General features: G+C 34.8%; 1 protein-coding gene across 1 annotated transcript in view; it reads right to left on the minus strand.

The window, feature by feature from the left end:
* The window catches only part of ATG3 (autophagy related 3), a 45,435-nt gene that overhangs the window by 20,570 nt on the left and 6,921 nt on the right, over nucleotides 1-17,944 (minus strand). The window contains exons 3-10 of the mRNA XM_055258999.2: nucleotides 17,057-17,106; nucleotides 13,952-14,022; nucleotides 12,289-12,396; nucleotides 7,809-7,858; nucleotides 5,561-5,642; nucleotides 1,884-1,918; nucleotides 1,472-1,627; nucleotides 235-362 (exon numbers count right to left, since the gene is read on the minus strand). Of these exons, the coding sequence (XP_055114974.1) occupies nucleotides 235-362; nucleotides 1,472-1,627; nucleotides 1,884-1,918; nucleotides 5,561-5,642; nucleotides 7,809-7,858; nucleotides 12,289-12,396; nucleotides 13,952-14,022; nucleotides 17,057-17,106 (680 nt within the window). The remainder of the gene's footprint in view (nucleotides 1-234; nucleotides 363-1,471; nucleotides 1,628-1,883; nucleotides 1,919-5,560; nucleotides 5,643-7,808; nucleotides 7,859-12,288; nucleotides 12,397-13,951; nucleotides 14,023-17,056; nucleotides 17,107-17,944) is intronic.

A 17,944-nucleotide genomic window follows, 5' to 3' on the forward strand; every position in this document is an offset into this window, starting at 1 on the left:
CACCCACAGAGAACAAAAAAATTCTTAACGTATTAAACTTAAAATAAATTGGTGAGTTTTTTTTTTCCTTATATATTTAAGCACAAGAAAATTTCTAAGGAGGACAAGAGGGAATTTTACTTTTTAGTAAGAAAATTTTTTCTGTTACGGTTCTATGTTTAAAGATTCTCAAGTAATAAATCCATGAAATATACAATCACATCAAAAAATATATTTATCTCTACATATACAGACCTGCATGGGTGAACTGAACACATGGGAGGTGGTGGCAGATGAGGGTGATTTTCAATGGTCACTGTTTTCTTCACATGATCCTGACTGATGTCTTCATACATGTGCTCAACTGTTAAAGGCTGCCGTTGCTGAAAGCATAAAAAATGCTTTGAAATTACTATTTAGGGCCTGGTGCAGTGGCTCATACCTGTAATCCCAGCACTTTGGGAGGCTGAGGTGGGCGGATCACGAGGTCAGGAGATCGAGATCATCCTGACCAACATGGAGAAACCCCATCTCTACTAAAAACATAAAAAATTAGCCAGGCACCCGGGGTGGTGGGTGCCTGTGGTCCCAGCTACTTGGGAGGCTGAGGCAGGAGAATGGCGTGCACCCGGGAGGCGGAGCTTGCAGTGAGCCGAGATCGTGCCACTGCACTCCAGCCTGGGCGACAGAGCGAGACTCTGTCTCAAAAAAAAAAAAAAAAAAAAGAAATAACTATTTAGAAACTTTCAGCCTAAATCTCAAGGTTTATAATATATTTAGTTCTCCATCTCACATCACTTGCAATTTAGAATTCTAGACTGTTTAGAATGATTTCTGGGAAATTTTACAATTTATTAATATCAAGGGAGGGACAGGAAGGAGTCACAGCCAAGCTCTGTGACAGCTACTCCCAATGCAGAAAAAAAACCTCACAAAAGGACAAGTTTGTGGCTGTCAAAACATTTTATAACTTTGTAACTCATCTTTTACACTGATTTTATTTTCTTGTTTCCCATGTATAGCCATAAGAACGACAGGTTAAACAAGTTGATTTTCTATCAATTATCCTTTAATTCAATTAAGTAGATGAGTTTTCTGTCTTAAGGGGAAAAATGCATACATACAACAATCCACTCTCTTCACATGTGACATGGTCATTCTGTAAATGCCTATATATCCAACTGATGTAATCCCAAACAAAATAAAATAAACCAAGTTAAATTTCCCTCACATTTTGAAGGCATAAGCTTAGAGGTCAAGGAATATGTAACAGATTATTTCTGTTTATGTCTTAGCATTATTGTTACACTGAATAATTCATAGTTCATTGAAAATAAGAAGAATCAAGTTCAACATTAACCATAAAACTGTAAAACAAATGATTTCCAAAATGTGAAACTCTGCAATAAATACTCATGGACCTAATGAAGAAGAAATTAAAACCCAACAATTTAAAGTATTGATATTAAAATATAATGCTTTTAATTTTTACCTCATCATAGCCAAACAACCATAATCGTGGAGTCTGGTAATATTTATCATAAGTGATGTAAAGGTCGTAAGTTCTGGTTTGCAAAATAGCATCTTCACCGCCAGCATCAGTTTTGGCTTTACAAGCTTCTACTATTTTCCTTGTATCTAGGGTAGCCTGGCACATAATAAAAGAGAAAAATTTACAACCATTAAATCAGTATGAATGTGACATTCTAGAAAACCTATTTTTTCCATTCTATATTTTGTTTTCTTAAGAGTAAATGAACTTGGAACTCAAAGCTAAGTTTTATATGCTATAATCAATACGAACAAATTAGAATTTCTTTGAAAGATCAATATATTATTAGTAAGAACACAAATCCCCAAGTTCATTCATTAAAAATTAACTAAAGAAAACTCAATTTACAAACCTCATCTGTTTCCAACAATCCACTCTCTTCATATTCTGTTATAAAAAACAACAAAAGATTAATCAAGTTCAAGAAAATTCCCTAAACCAATTTAAGTATTACTTCATAGTATTCAAAAACTGGGGTTTTGCCTTTGTTTTTAACTGAAGATATTGAACAGATATAAGTGAGCTAGTTCTATACTTCCAAAGGCAAAAGCCCAGAGAAAGCCAGCATGTTTAAGGCTTGACATAATAATACTGTAGAGTCCTCAGTGGCTCCACAGTGTACACAAGGCTACTTCTATAACTGCATAAACATGCTCATTAAAGTCATCGGTGACCACCTCTTTGCTGAATCCAGTGGTAAGTTCCCAGTTTTCATCTTAATTGACCTATCAGGAACATGTGGCATGATTTAGTCCCTTCTCCTTGAAACACATGTTCTTTCCTTGGCTTTTAAAATATTTTCCTGGCTTTCCTCCCACATCACTGACTGCTGTTTCAGTATCTTCTATGCTGGTTCCTCTTCATCACCTCTACTTTTAAAAGAACCATAAAATCAAACGCTGCAGTAACCAAGGGCTCAGTTTCTGGACCTTGTCTCTCCTCTATCCACACTTATTTCTGTAACGATTTCATCCAGACTCAATGACTTTAAATATTGATGACTTTCAAATTTATTCCCTGCCTGCAGACTTGGATTATTTAATTGTTTATGTCTCCACTAAATAACTAATGAACACTGCAAATATCACATGTCTAAAACTGAGTTCCTGACTCCCTCTCCAAAGCTAATCACTTTTGATTTTTCCACATCTCAGTTAATGGTATCTTTCTAGAAGCTCAAGTCAAAAACCTTGGACTCATCCTTGACTACTCTGCTTGTCACATATGACATCCAATTCAGCAGCAAATCTCTTTGGCTCAACTCTCAAAATATTCCAGAATTCTACTGTTTCTCATCACTACCAATGTTACGACCCTAGCCCAAGCCACCATCATTTCTTGCCTAGATTATCAAAACAGCCTCCTGTTGTCCCTTTCTCCCTTCAGTCTATTCTCACCACTGCACAGTGATTCTGTTGAAATGTCACTCCTTTACTTGAAAAAAAAAAAAAAAAAAAAAAAAACAACAAAACCCTCCAATGGCTTGTCTCACTCTGAGTTACGTCAAGACCTTACAGAATCTGGTCCCTGGTTACCTCTCTGACTCCACCCTTTACTACTCTCCCTTCTCTCCTATCTGGACATAAGCATACCTTACAGTATTTTACATAAGCCAAACATGTTTCCACCTCAGTGCCTTTGCAGTCTTCCCTCAATTACCTAGTTTCATTCCCTTCCTTCCAGGCTTTATTTAAATGGTGTGTACTTTCAATTAGGTTTTTCTGGACCAACTTACTTAAAAATTGCAACACTCATTCCCACCCCAAGATTCTCTATCCCCTTTCCTCTTTTATTTTTTCCTTAACACTTATAACTAATACAGTACGTATTTTGCTTATCTATTTTTTGTCTCCACTGATTAGAATATAAACTCCATGAGATCATGTCTACTGCTTTATCTCCAACACCAAGGACAATACCTGATAAATACTGTACTGCCCAATAAATATTTGTTCAATAAGTGAAAATTACCTTTATATTAGATACCATTAACACTATTGTTGAGCAAAATTACATATATAGCAATTCTTTAACTCTATCTAGGGGAAATATAATAAACATACTAAATGACTATCAGATATTTAAGGCAATACCACAGCTTGTACTTTGAAAACAGTGCTTTACTCGAAGGGTTCTATGCTACCCCACCATCCCAACTTGGTCAACTATGCCATTCAGAGACAGATGAAATTCAGAAACAATATTTGTGCAAGAAGGTGATGAGTTCAGTTTCTGACAACTATGAGACATCCAGGTGGAAATGAAACTGAAATAAATCTGAAGTTGAGAATATCTAGGCTAGAGGATTCGATATGGAAGTCCCTAGCATACAGATGGTATGTGAGGCTGCTGTGATCAATTTTGGTTACAAGTAATTCATTCAGATTTCCTTAAGGAACAGCAGTTTACCATGCAAATAAGGACAAGAATCTCACTAAAATTTAGGAACAGATATAGCTAGGTTTCATGGGGAATTGAAAGTAATTTTGAAAACAAACAGAAAGGTACTTTTGGTCTAGCAAGCATCACTTGCCATTATGGTGTTTCAACTCTACTTGGCACCATCTTCTACTTCTGCATGCTACAAAACATAATCTATCTCACTCTAAAGTCTATGTAGTTTTGGGATTCAGCTGCCTTACAGCCTTCAATGCCTGCCCTTTTTTCATATTCCTTTCCTTTTTCCAACTTCTTATACATGCACCCTATTTACATATATAAATATATTCATATTTAAACTCTCACAAAGTATTGGATGTAATTTATATGCTATCTTTCTTGTTGCACAAATTTTCATGCCAGACTACAGAATGCCATTACAGAAGAAAAAATCTGGGAGTACAGAGAGTAAGCAAGGAAAAAAAAAAAAAGAAACCCATGAAGCAGTAACATTTAATAGCTGAGGGAAAGAAAAAGAATCATAGATGACTAGAAGAAAGAGTCCAGGAAAGAGTAAGAAAACCCAGTGTTATAGAAACCAAGGGAGGAAAAAAAAAAAGAGGAAGATATGGTTAACAGAATCAATGCAGAAAAGGTAAGTGTAATAAACTGGATTTAACAAAGAGGTCACCCTGGTGACAGCAATTTTTTCATCTACTTTTAAATATCTGAGGTTTCAAATGTATTGAAAAAGATTATCATGCTCATAAAATACAAAGCTTTGAATAACCATGTGCTCACAGACCCATACTGCTCTGTTCTAGTGGGTTTCTCTCTCTTGTAACAATGATTCACTAATGCAGTGATTTTCCACTGGCAACTCTAGGAGGAGGACTTTTCAGAATCTTGGGAAACTGATGGGATTCTGTGTAGTTCAAAAGGCCCCATTAGCCGAGCATAGTGGCTTACACCTGTAATCCCAGCACTTTGGGAGGCTGAGGTGGGCGGATCATGAGGTCAAGAGATCAAGACCATCCTGGCCAACATGGTGAAATCCCGTCTCTACTAAAAATACAAAAATTAGCTGGGTGTGGTGGTGTACATCTGTAGTCCCAGTTACTCGGGTGGCTGAGGCAAAAGAATCACTTGAACCCAGGAGACAGAGGTTGCAGTGAGCCGAGATCGCACCACTGCACTCCAGCCTGGCGACAGAGTGAGACTCCGTCTCAAAAAAAGAAAAAAAAAAAAAGGCCCCATTGAAACTCACTATCTTCAGGTTTTAATAGAAAGATGCTATCAAAGGGGGAAAAGCAAATACAAAATGCATAATAAGCAAACTTTGTTCTGCTCTGAAATAATTCGGTTAGGAATTAGTATCTTGCAGCTGTATCCAGTATTAAATATTTATGACTAACAGTTATTCCAATAAAAATGATGTTGTCCAAGACTATGTTTGGAGTAAAATAGAAGAGTCCAAGATCAAGGTAAGTTTTACACTAATGAAATTTATGAACTAAACATATATAAAACACTCACTAGGCTGCTAATTGCTAAACTTACAACTCAATGGAGAATTCTTAATCCACATAAACTACAAATATTCTAAACCGATATTCTAGTGGAATTGAAGCAAATCTAGAACAGGAATACCTTCCATATCTGCAGCTTCTCCTTCATCTTCGTCTTCTTCCTCTTCACATAGTGCTGAGCAATCTTGAAGTCTTATATTGTCCTTTGAAATTAATTATGTTTAAAATCACTTAAGTATATACATTAATTTGAATACTGAACACCCACGTGCTAGCACAGTGGTAACCACTGTGAAAATAAGAATGACAAGGCAGTTCTGTCCACAAAAAACTTAAACTCCAATGAAGATAATGAATTCATATATCAATCATTAAAAGTAATGTGCTAAGTGCTGTGACTGAAAAATAACAAAGGTTATTATGGGAGCAGTAAGAGTCATCTAAGCTAACTAAAAATAATTGCCAGTTGCACTTCCAATAAAACAGTATTTTTGATTAATCAATTCATTAGTATTAGAAAATCAGTTCAAAATTATATTAACTTGTGCACTTATAATTTACGGGGAAAAAGTGCATATATTTATAAATCAAATATAAGCTAAAATATAAATCAAACACTATTACATTCTAATTTGTTAACAATATCCTAGCTGAATTAGGCAAGTTATCAGACTTTACAGTTATTAAAATGCACAAGATATCAGTTCAATTTCTTAACTATATCAGCTCTAGAGTGAAAGAACAATATTGACGGACAGGTTTAACATCTGGGTTATCGTTTTCACAAAATTAATATTCTCAAAATCTGAAGTCAACATAATAAGTGCATAAATTGAACATTTAGTTTTACCTAGGTTACATTTTACTTAGGGGTGGTTTTATTTAACACTAGAAACTTAAAGTCATATGTTTAAAACTTAAATCATTCTTAAACCCAAAATTGAAACCACAAAACCGTTGTCAGAGTAATTATTATATGAGCTAATATCTAACAAATTAATCATTAAGAAAAATTTTCATCATATTGGTGATATTTATACTTGATAAAGTAGAATACAATAGAAATTGACAACCAAGATTAATACTTGTGTTTGGATGGCAAGTATTCTAAGTTACAAACAATACTAAAGGAATGACCATAAGCCCGTCCAAGAAAAACACTTCTATCTACACTACTCTGCCATTTATCATTCCCAAAATCTGAAACATACATAGTAATGGTCAGAGTAAACAAGATTTTCTGAAACAGCAAAGCAATTTGTGTGATTTCTCCGTAAGTCATTCAAACACTCCAAAAAGTCTAATTTCAAAATGATGAATTCTCAGGCCAAAGAACTAAATCTTAAAGCATAAAACTGTACATATAAAAAAAAAAAAAAACCTGTCTTCGTTTCTATCACTTTCTGTTAAGCCCCAGTAACAAATCTGGAAAGATCCAAATGACAAAAACACACACAGAATTTCTTCAGTAACTGTTGTATCAAGTGTCATAAGACTAGGAACACGATTATTCCATTCAAATAGTCTATCCTCTAAGTGATCTGACAGTTAAAAAAATAATTAAGACAAGGGTGAAAGCATTTTATGTTATTTTTTCATATCATTTCAAACAACTACAGGTATATAAAAACATGAAGACAACTGCGGTTGATCTCTCTGAGAAATGAAAAGCTAATCTAATACCTACAACAGCCTAAAATAACTCAAAATTTCCAAGCAAAAAAACTCTACCCAATTATGTTTTACTCCCATAAATCATGCAATAAAACTTAACAGATTAAGCTTCTATTCATTCAAAATGTCATGAATTTGAATGATGCAAGCTAATGTTTGCTTTCAAATTTTCAAAAACAAACCCCAAATTACCAGTAATTGAAGAAAATACAGAGACAATGATTAAATTGCTTATGGCACTATTTAAGCTATAAAATTTAAATGTTAGTATATCATTAGCATCTACTAGTAAGCAAGTAGTTAATTCCACCCCAACATTCTCCACTTATATGACATTTGGTACTAAATACATTTTAAAACAAAAAAGTCATCTCTTTTAAACTAGCCTAGAAGTTGCTCCGGTCAGTGAAAATTAGTAGTTTGTACAAGTTACAATCTAAAAGCTGTTTTACTTAACCATACTACAAATTAAGGAAAACAAGAGATGCATTAGGCAGCAGTAGTGTTTTGGTGTGTTGAGAAAGAAAAATGAATGGGGGAAGACAATAGCTGGAATTTAAAAAAGCTTGATAATAAATAACCAGGGTTTTTATAAGAAAGATATGGTGATTATATGTGTGTGTACAGACAGACAGACAGATAGATAGGCAAGTAACTAGTCATTAAATTCAAAAATATAACTAATTAACCAGTACCTTATTTTCCAGTGTGATCTCTTTAACTGCTTCGGTTATTCCTGTAATACCTATGTAAAATTCGGCAGAAAAGAATAACTAAAATTAAACTGTAAACGACCTATTTACTTATTAAAGTAATATAAAAATGCTGAAAATTCCCACAATTTCTCTGAAATAAGGAGGCAAATAATAGTAGTATCTTTACAAATGAACTCTAATAAGTATAGTCACAATGACACCTCCTCAAATTTTGAAAAACTCATTAATATTTTACCATGAATTACTTTCCTTGTTTGAATCTCTATCACAACACTTTCTCAGAAACAGAACAGTTTGGCCAGGTGCAGTGGATCACGCCTGTAATCCCAATGCTTTGGGAAGCTGAGGCGGGGATCATCCGAGGTCGGGAGTTCAAGACCAGCCTAGCCAACGTGGAAACCCTGTTTCTACTAAAAATACAAAAGTTAGCTCGGCGTGGTGGCGTGTGCCTGTAGTCCCTGCTACTTGGGAGGCTGAGACAGGAGAATCGCTTGGACCCGGGAGGTGGAGGTTGCAGTGAGCCGAAATCACACCATTGCACTCCAGCCTGGGCAACAACAGTGAAACTCCATCTCGGAGAAAAAAAAAAAAAAAAAAAAAAAGGGAAAGAGAAGAATTTAAAAAACTACAGGACTCGTATGTACATTTTAATTAAACTTGCATTGAAATTTTCTCAAAAAGCTATTAGTTATCTTAATATAGGCTGATTATCCCTTATCTGAAATGCTTGGGACCAGAAGTATTTCCGATTTTTTAAGATTTTGGAATATTTGCATAAATACTTACTGGTCAAGTATCCCTAATAAAAAAATTCAAAATGCTCTAACGAGCATTTTATTTGAGCATCATATCAGTGCTCAAGAAGTTTTGGCTTTTGGAACATTTCATTTGGATTTTTGGATTAGGGATACTCAATCTGTTTGTTATTTGCTTCAGAAATGTAGGATACCCAAAGGTAGTAATATCATATCACATTTATATGAGGCTTTCTACTGTTTCCACATCTTATTTAATCCTTACAATGACTATCCTATGAGGAAGTTACAGTAATAATGTCTTCCTATGAAGAAATGAAGTCACTGGAGAGATGACTTGCTTGAGTGTTATACCCAGTTAAATGATGAAATTGGGATAAAAACCCATACAAGCTAACTTTTGGCTCAATCCTCTTGTACTCTACTGGGCAAATACCTCAAAACCTACTGGTCTCAAAGAAAGCGTTAAGCAGGTGGCAGCACCACCAGTCAGCCAGATAACATTTCTACTTCAAAGTACCTGTCAATGTTAACAAAATAATTTAACAAGGATAAGAAATATAGTAAGACAAGCATCTAAAGTTACTGAAGAAAAACCTAAGTACAGAACATGCTTAGCTCCTTTGTTAATCTTCTAAAATTTTGAAATGTCTGTTCAATATGCCTAAACAAAATAAATAGCTCACTTTCACAAATAAAATAGGTCAAAATCCACAGGTCTAGCACAAAGCTTTTACTTCAGTTTTTCTAGAAATTACTATATAACAGGTACGATTATTTCATAACAGTAAAACCCAAATTTTAACATACAAATTGGCTGCGGAACATAAAAACAAAGCAAATCAACCTCTTTAATTTGTCAAAATATAATAAGTAGTATGCCATTAAAACACTTCTAAAAGTAGGATACAGTTAACAAAGAAAAAGAAAGCTCAAATGACTGTAATGAGTAATACTCTAAAGGGTTATGGTAATTAATTTTATGTCAACTTGGCTAGGTTGTGGCACCCAGATGTTTGGTCAAACACCATTCTAGATATTGCTGTGAAGGTATTTTTGAGATGTGATGAACATTTAAATAAGTAGACTGGATAAAGCAAATTACCCTCTACAAGATAGGGGGATATCATCCAATTAGTTGAAGGCCTTATAAGAAAAAGACTGAGGTCCTCCAGAAGAAGGAATTCAGCCTCCAGAATGCTTTAGGACTAAAGCTGCAATATCAACACTCCCTGAATCTCTAGTCTGCCAGTGTGCCCTGCAGAATTCAGACTTGCCAGCCCACATAATCAGATGAGCCAATTCCTCTTAAAAAGAAAACAAAACAAAACAAAACCTATCTACCTATATCTATACCTATGCAATAGTCCTCGCTTATCTGTGGGAGATACATTCCAAGACCCCCAGAGGGTGTCTGAAAGTACAGATAGTACCAAACCCTACCTACGCTGTACATGACGGTCGACCTGATAACTGAGTTGGCTATTAAGTGACTAATGGCTGGGTAGCATATACAGCATGGATACACTAGACAATGGGATGATTCACCTCTTGGGCAGAACGGAGCAGGATAGCAGGAGATTTTATCATGCTACTCCCAACAGTGGGGGCAAAAATTAAAACTGATGAATTGTTTATTTCTGGAATTTTGCACTTAATATTTTTGGACCATGGTTGACTACGAGTAACTGAAACCACAGAAAGCAATACCTACTCTGTATACATCCTATGGGTTCTGTTTCTCCAGAGAACCATGACTAATACACAAGCTAATAGAAGAAAAAGCCCAGGAAAAGCAAGGAGAAAGCAAGGGAAACTGGGTTGAATAAGGAACAAGTATCTGGCCTCATAAGTCACTAACTTGACATCAAAAACAATGCACAATCAATGGTTCCAGTCAGTCAACAGAGAATTTCCTACTGATGTGTTGACAACATCTTCCAGGCATGGAAAAATCAAAGCAGAAGAGTTAAAAGACTTTCACTACTCAGTGGGGGGGAAAAGAAGGATGATTTTTGAAATTACTTTTAAAAGTTTTTCAATCTGTTATTTCCTTTAGGCTTTGATATAGCACTCGACTCACTAATAAGCCAATAAATTTCAGATCAAGGAGCCCAAGTCCTGAATCTTTGCCTATAACTCCATAAGGAAAGAGATGGCAGCATCCTTTATTCAGAGTAGAGGAGAAACTGACCTAAGAAGGAACTTTTACCTGGGCAGATACTTAGCCCTCTGTCTACTGCAGTGAGTCTCAACTGAAGGCAGCAATTTTTCCCCCCATGGAACATTCAGCAATGTCTGGAGCATTTTTGGTTGTTAAAACTGAGGGATGCTACTGGTATCTAGTGGGTACAGGCCAGAGATACTGGTAAGCATTCTACAATGCACAGAAAATAATTATCCATTCCAAAAAAACAGTGCCAAGGTTGAGAAACCCTGTTCTGTTACTGCTAAGGATATACCTCCTAATCTCTAGGACTCAAAGGGAGAAAAACGTATTTAGTATCATGGACTTAAACTTAGAGCACATTTTCCATTCCAAAAAACAGTGCCAAGGTTGAGAAACCCTGTTCTATTACTACTACCAAGGATATGCCTCCTAATCTCTAGGACTCAAAGAGAGAAAAATTTGTTTTTAGTATCATGGATTTAAACCTAGAGCACATTTTCTTCATCAAAACTAAGTAATAAATGGTAGTTAGCTTCAACAGCACATGATAATATGCATTTACACAGTTATATAAATATAGTGGCAAAACAGTGTTTTAGGACTTAGAATAAAAAAGTATATTCAGGGTTTCAAATAACTCATAGAAACACTTATAAAAACCTTGCATTCAACTAATTTAACAAATATTTACTGACCAACTTCTACATCATACACTGTGATGGATACTGAGAATTCAACGATGAATCTTTACCTTCGTGGAGCTTACAGTACTGAAAATTTCTTTTAGTCGTTATTTAACAAATAATTATTAAATACTTAATAGATGTCAGTTCTCTGGGTAAATGTGAATACAGTATAGTTCCTGTCATAGAGAAGCACATAATCCAGCAATGGAATGACAACGACATGTAAGCAAGAGACTGTAAAGCAAAGTAGTATGCATACTCAGCATCTGTGACGGTCTTTTTTTTCCCTCTCTTTATTTAGAAACTAAGAAAATAATATTAAGTATTTTCAAATTGCAATGGAAGTAGTAGGTATTACAGAAATTTGGCATACTCTGGCCAGGCGCAGTGGCTCATGCCTGTAATCCCAGCACTTTGGGAGGCCGAGGCGGCCACATGACGAGGTCAAGAGATGGAGACCATCATGACCAACATGGTGAAACCCCATCTCTACTAAAAATACAAAAATTAGCTGGGCATGGGGGTGTGCACCTGTAGTCCCAGCTACTCGGGAGGCTGAGGCAGGAGAATTGCCTGAACCCAGGAGGTGGAGGTTGCAATGAGCAAAGATTGCACTGCTTTCACTCCAGCCTGGCGACAGAGCGAGACTCTGACTCAAAAGAAAAAGAAATAAATTTGGCATACTCTAAAGGCTTCTTTTTTAAAATTTGTCCTCCAGCTTTTTTCATGTAAGTCTATTGGGACAAAACTATGCCTTATGTATCCTCTTTTTTAAATCAAGGCTATTATAAAAGATTGTGAAAGAGTTTAATTTAAACGAAATATATGTCATTCTATTCTCCTCTTACCTGTGTTGTGATATGTATCTACCCATCCGCCATCACCATCATCTTCTTCAATGATAGCTTCCAATTCATCTGAATATTCCATCTGTTTGCACCGCTTATAGCACGGCACTATAAAAAAAATGGTAAATACAGTAACTAGCACATAATCTGCTAACCATAAATCCATTAGAAAGAAGAAAGAGCTTAGTCCATAAAATAGGGTGTTTATACCACCAAAATACTAAGTGAATGTTTCACTTTTAAAGGTGATTAAGAGTTACATTCAGCTCACAGACATGTAATTATTTGGCTACATTTACCTTTTCCTAAATTGCTTTGTCAGAAGACAAGTAGAAAAGCTCTATTGGGAATGTTTTATGCATTCCTTTACCATGAAGGTCTGTGAAGAACAGCAGGCTGATGTCAGAGATATCATTGTTCAATTTCAGTCTAATGAATAATAATACCTTATTTTAATGGCTTTACTCTCAGAACATGGAGCTACCAGCTATCATATTCAGTGGTGGTAAAGGTGACCTCTTGTTTTCAAGGCTAAAGTAACTTTCAATACAAATTTTATAATTCATATTTAAGTTCCAGTTATTCACAATGGATAAAACAGTTTAAAATTCACCAACCTTCTGATTTTTACTTCTTTATACCATACTGGTAAGTTGTTCATACAGCAAATGTGTCAATTAACAGGTATTATTATTCATAAGCCTAAGATTGGGTAATTATATGGTAAAAGCATTATGGTATAAGGTCAACAAATTGCTTTTTAATCTCCTGATTTTTTTTTTTAAACAACCAGGATATAAATCATCAGCCTTTGTAAAAAGAAATATGCTGTAGAAAAGAAAAAACTGCTGTTTTGTACCATTTACTTTCCCTTTCCTATAATGAGTAAATTGGAACAGAAATCAATGTATTGTTTTGTGGTTAGGAACCATAACAATCTTTTGATGTTGTTTTTAAATTTAACTTCATAAAGAAAACACCACCTGTTTTGGCCAGGCGCGGTGGCTCATGCCTGTAATCCCAGCACTTTGGGAGGCCAAGGTGGGCAGGTCACCTGAGGTCAGGAGTTCGAGAACAGCCTGACCAACATAGCAAAACCCTGTCTCTACTAAAAATACAAAAATTAGCCAGGCATGGTGGCAGGCCTGTAATCCCAACTACTCGGGAGACTGAGGCAGGAGAATCGCTTGAACCTGTGAGCTGAAATCACGCCATTGCACTCTAGCCTGGGCAACAAAGTGAGACTCTGTCTCAAAACAACCAAAAAAACAAACAAACAACAAAAAAAACACTACCTGTTTCAAAATATTTTTGTGTCCTTCAATGACACAATGGATAATAACATCTTCAGTTCTGAGCTTTCAGATGTCATAGGTAGTATGAATTTCATTTTCCATACAAAATTTCAGTCTAAAGAAGATTAAAATCAAACACCTAGAAAGATTATTATGAAGCCAACTTCAAAAAAATCCACTTAGAAGTCTAACTTTCCTTAGGGCCCTCTTCCTTCATATCTTGACAACTTACACGTTTTTGGCAAAAAGAAATAACAGAAAGAGGAGATAAAACTAAGGAAAAAATTTTCAAGCAATAGAAAAACCCAGAGCTTCATTTTAATATACCTCTGTGCAAAATTTATTAATGTGTGCAACATAATTCTTACCATTTTTGGTTACCAAAAATTGTTTGCCTGTTGGTAGGTATGCCTTCACTTTCAATTCTTCCCCTGTAGCCCTTTAAAAACAGTGAAAAGCACCAAAATACAAAATATATTTTAATAGGCAAATATACAGCAGAAAGTATTGCGTATAAATTTCAAAATGACATAATCCATACTTCTCAGAAAACTGGTTTAAAATTGATATGGGAAGGACTCCATTAAGTAATATATGTCAGGGCATGGAAAAAAGTGCAACAATAATCTAAGTGAAATATACTAAGAGATGCAAATAGACCCAAGAGAATTTGGATTAAATATTAGACAAAAGGTAGAATAATATAGAACTATTAAGCAACTACTATGTTTGCCTCTAAACAACAAAATATGCTGCTCCTCAGTGAGTTGTAGCCCACTGTATAATCTCTCACATTTTTAATCCTAAAGTACTGCTGCTCATCTTGAGAACAAGAAAAGGCAGAAAAAAAAGCTGCATGACATTATGTAACAATGTAGGTGGCTGGCAAAAAAAAAATCCCTGTTCCTATCACTGTATTAAAATCAGAACTAAGAGACAAAATATGCTTTGAATCATAAAATGACAATATTAATAATTCTTGAAAACAAAAAACCCTTTTATTGAATGCTTATTAAGTATAGAATTTAAGTCTCCAACATGTTATTTTCAATTAGTCTTCATAACTCTAAATAGTAGAAAATATAAATATCCCATTTTATAGTTAAGTAAACTAAAGATTAAACTGATCAAGTTACTTATGATCACAAAACTAGGTGGCAGAGCAAGGATCAAAGCCAAGTGACTTCAGGGCTCCTACTCTTAAACACTGCTCCCTCTGTGGGTCAGAGCCAACTATCTACAACATTTCTGAGCTGCTCTGGCACCTCTTCTTAAGAATTTGTGGGTCGTCTGAAAACTGTGAGAGGTAGAGTGGTATGTGGTGTCTGTCACAAACATATGAGCATAAATTTGGAGTTCTGCTGTCTTTTCAAGCTTCAGTCGAAAGTTCAAACCATAGATCTGGGCACAAGGTAAAGTCAGGAAATGCCCTAATATTATTTGACAGTGTTCTAGGCTTCTTTTGACTAGTCCCAAGTGTCAAATTCAACAATGTCATGGCAACACCTGAAGTTCTGAGGAAAGAGTTAAAATAAGGTCATGATAGCACTTGTGCACGTGAAGGCATAAGCATGGAAATAACCTGTCTCTAGCGCTGATTTAAAATGGATTTTTCCTTTGGCCCAGCAATTTAGTCAAAAGTGTGGATACTGAAGTGGGGTATAATTGAGTTCTAAGTTACAATAAAAGTATTTACATCACTGTAATTCATAAAATGGAATAAAACTACTAGTACCTGCTAAAAAAAGATCCTATCCATATATACAAGCCCCTACAACAATGCTATAAATCAAATACCTAAACTACTTAATTAAGCTGGTAGAACAAAGAAATCTCAATGAAGAAAATGCTTATCATATTGAAAAAAATCCTAAATCAGTTATTTTCACAAAATGAATATTACTATAAACCTCATTTCCCTGTTTGACTTGAAATACATATAAATTATAGACCAGAACCTAGCTAAATATAGTTTTAACAGAAAATCTGGAATACAGAAAAAAAAGACACCTTTATTAAATCAGAGAGCTTCTATGACATGAATTTAATTTTAAATATGGAACAAAAAACACATGTAGGAGAGAAAAATACATAAAAACAAACTTGAAACTTTAGTCTTTTGGTACATAAATAATGCCTTACAAAATAAAGAGTAATTGAAAAAAGCAGTGACAACTGTTTCAGCTACATGGTCATTATTAAAATGCAGGAGAATAACAGGCCAGAGATGAAAAAGAGTTTCAAGTTCTTTAGATATTAAGAAAAGCATTATCAATTGGAAACTTATTAATTATAGAATTCCTATCCCCAGTCAAAACTATACCTTTCAACTACAATTGAAAAAAAAATTTTAAGAAAAAAGATACATTAAGTGGAAGCACCTATATACAAACAAGGCAATAATTCCAAACAATTCTAGTTTAAATAAAAGTTCTGCCAATATTGTGATCATTTTTTCAGCTACTAGCAGAGAGTCTTTATCATGAGTACTTGAAAGTAATAAAACATTGTTATTATTCAGAATATTTTAAAATATAGATTGTGAAAACTGCTAAATTGCTTAAAGTATTTTAGTAATTAAAATAAAAGCTATTGAAAAAAATAAAACCTTAAAGCCTCTTAATAGCAGATTTATAGTGAAGGCCTTAAGTGGTATCATAAACCTTTCTTTTAGCTTTAGCTAGTTTTCTAAAGATGGAGCATACTTTTGAACCTAACAGAAAATGTTTATGTCTTATATTTTAAAGAAAATAAAACTGCAAAATCTCTGCATTTATTAATGCCACAAACATGTTCAATAAATTTTGTTAATTTGAAAAAAAAAAAAAACCTGCTCAAAAAAATTTTTTTTTGATACAGGAGCCTCGCTCTGTCGCCCAGGCTGGAGTGCAGTGGCACCATCTCCGGCTCACTGCAAGCTCTGCCTCCTGGGTTCACGCCATTCTCCTGCCTCAGCTTCCCGAGTAGCTGGGACCACAGACGCCCGCCACCATGCCCAGCTAATTTTTTGTATTTTTAGTAGAGACGGGCTTCACTGTGTTAGCCAGGATGGTCTTGATCTCCTGACCTCGTGATCTGCCAGTCTCGGCCTCCCAAAGTGCTGGGATTACAGGCATGAGCCAGTGTGCCCCACCAAAAACCTGATCAAATTTTATTAAACTATTTATTCAAAGAAACAGAAGGTCAGACTTAGATACTATAAAGAAAAGAAATAATAGTAAAGGAAGTAAATGCATTTTTCTCAAGTCCATCATATTGTGCTAACACAGCAAAATAACAGGTATAACACCCACTTGTTCTTCCTTTATTTTACTTTGAGTATCACTGGGGGCATTGTTTAACAGAAAAATCTGCTGGGGGGGAAAGTTAAACTGGTCATTCTAATTTTCATCCATTAATCTATTTTGCAAATTGCTATAATTCTGAAGCCATGCATTTTACTAATTTTCTATTCTTTACTCAATATTACTTACCATTGCCATGTTGGACAGTGGTGGACTAGGTGATCTCCAGCTGCCACAAACTATTCAGGATTTAGAAGTAATATGAAAAAAAGGAAAAAGAAAAATCAAACATCATTTGATGTGCAAGGTGGCAAAATACCAAACTGATGGCCCTAGGTAACACTGAAATCCAGTAAGCAATTAAAATATAAACAGCACCAAAGCTGCTCTACCAGCCTCAAGATTTATTTTTGATTATGACTAAACTGCAAGGTTTTCTAATGTCTATAAAAAAATTCCAATTAATCTTGGAAGAAAAAACATCAAGTGCTGTTTTTTTAACAATTCAGTTTTTATAACTGGATTAATTAATGCCAAAAGCAGTATCATGAAATTGATAAAGGCAAGGCTATCAGATTTAAATTGTCAAAATCCATTTTAAGGATCCAAAATGCAGACAACATTCTTGCCAATGACTGAAAATAAATAACAACCCGAAAAAAATTACTAAATAGATGCAAGTCTATAATGTAAGTCTACTTTATTATATCACAAGGCACACTTCTTCCTCTTCCTCTTATTATTTTTAAAAATTTAAGTAATTTTGAAAGCTTTTTTGCACTTCTAAAAGAGAAATGCAGTGCCAAAACAATGGGAAAAAGTTAGAAGCTTTTTGGTCTCACTCTGAAAACACCTACAAAATTAACAAACTGAATCCTCTAACAAACCTTTGACTTTCTAAGTGGGCTGAATATTCTACAAGTTTTTGTTTTTCTTCAGAAATAAAAACTAGATTCAGGGAGATAAACTTTAACCATTTGAGAAGTATCAGTTTACACGAACATGAGCTGATCTTACTGGCGAACAGAAATCCTGCTTATTTCTGAGGGCAGAAAATTAAAGTCTGTTAAGCATAAC

This window comes from Symphalangus syndactylus, chromosome 21, assembly GCF_028878055.3.
Source record: "Symphalangus syndactylus isolate Jambi chromosome 21, NHGRI_mSymSyn1-v2.1_pri, whole genome shotgun sequence".
NCBI classification, from domain to species: Eukaryota; Metazoa; Chordata; class Mammalia; order Primates; family Hylobatidae; genus Symphalangus; species Symphalangus syndactylus.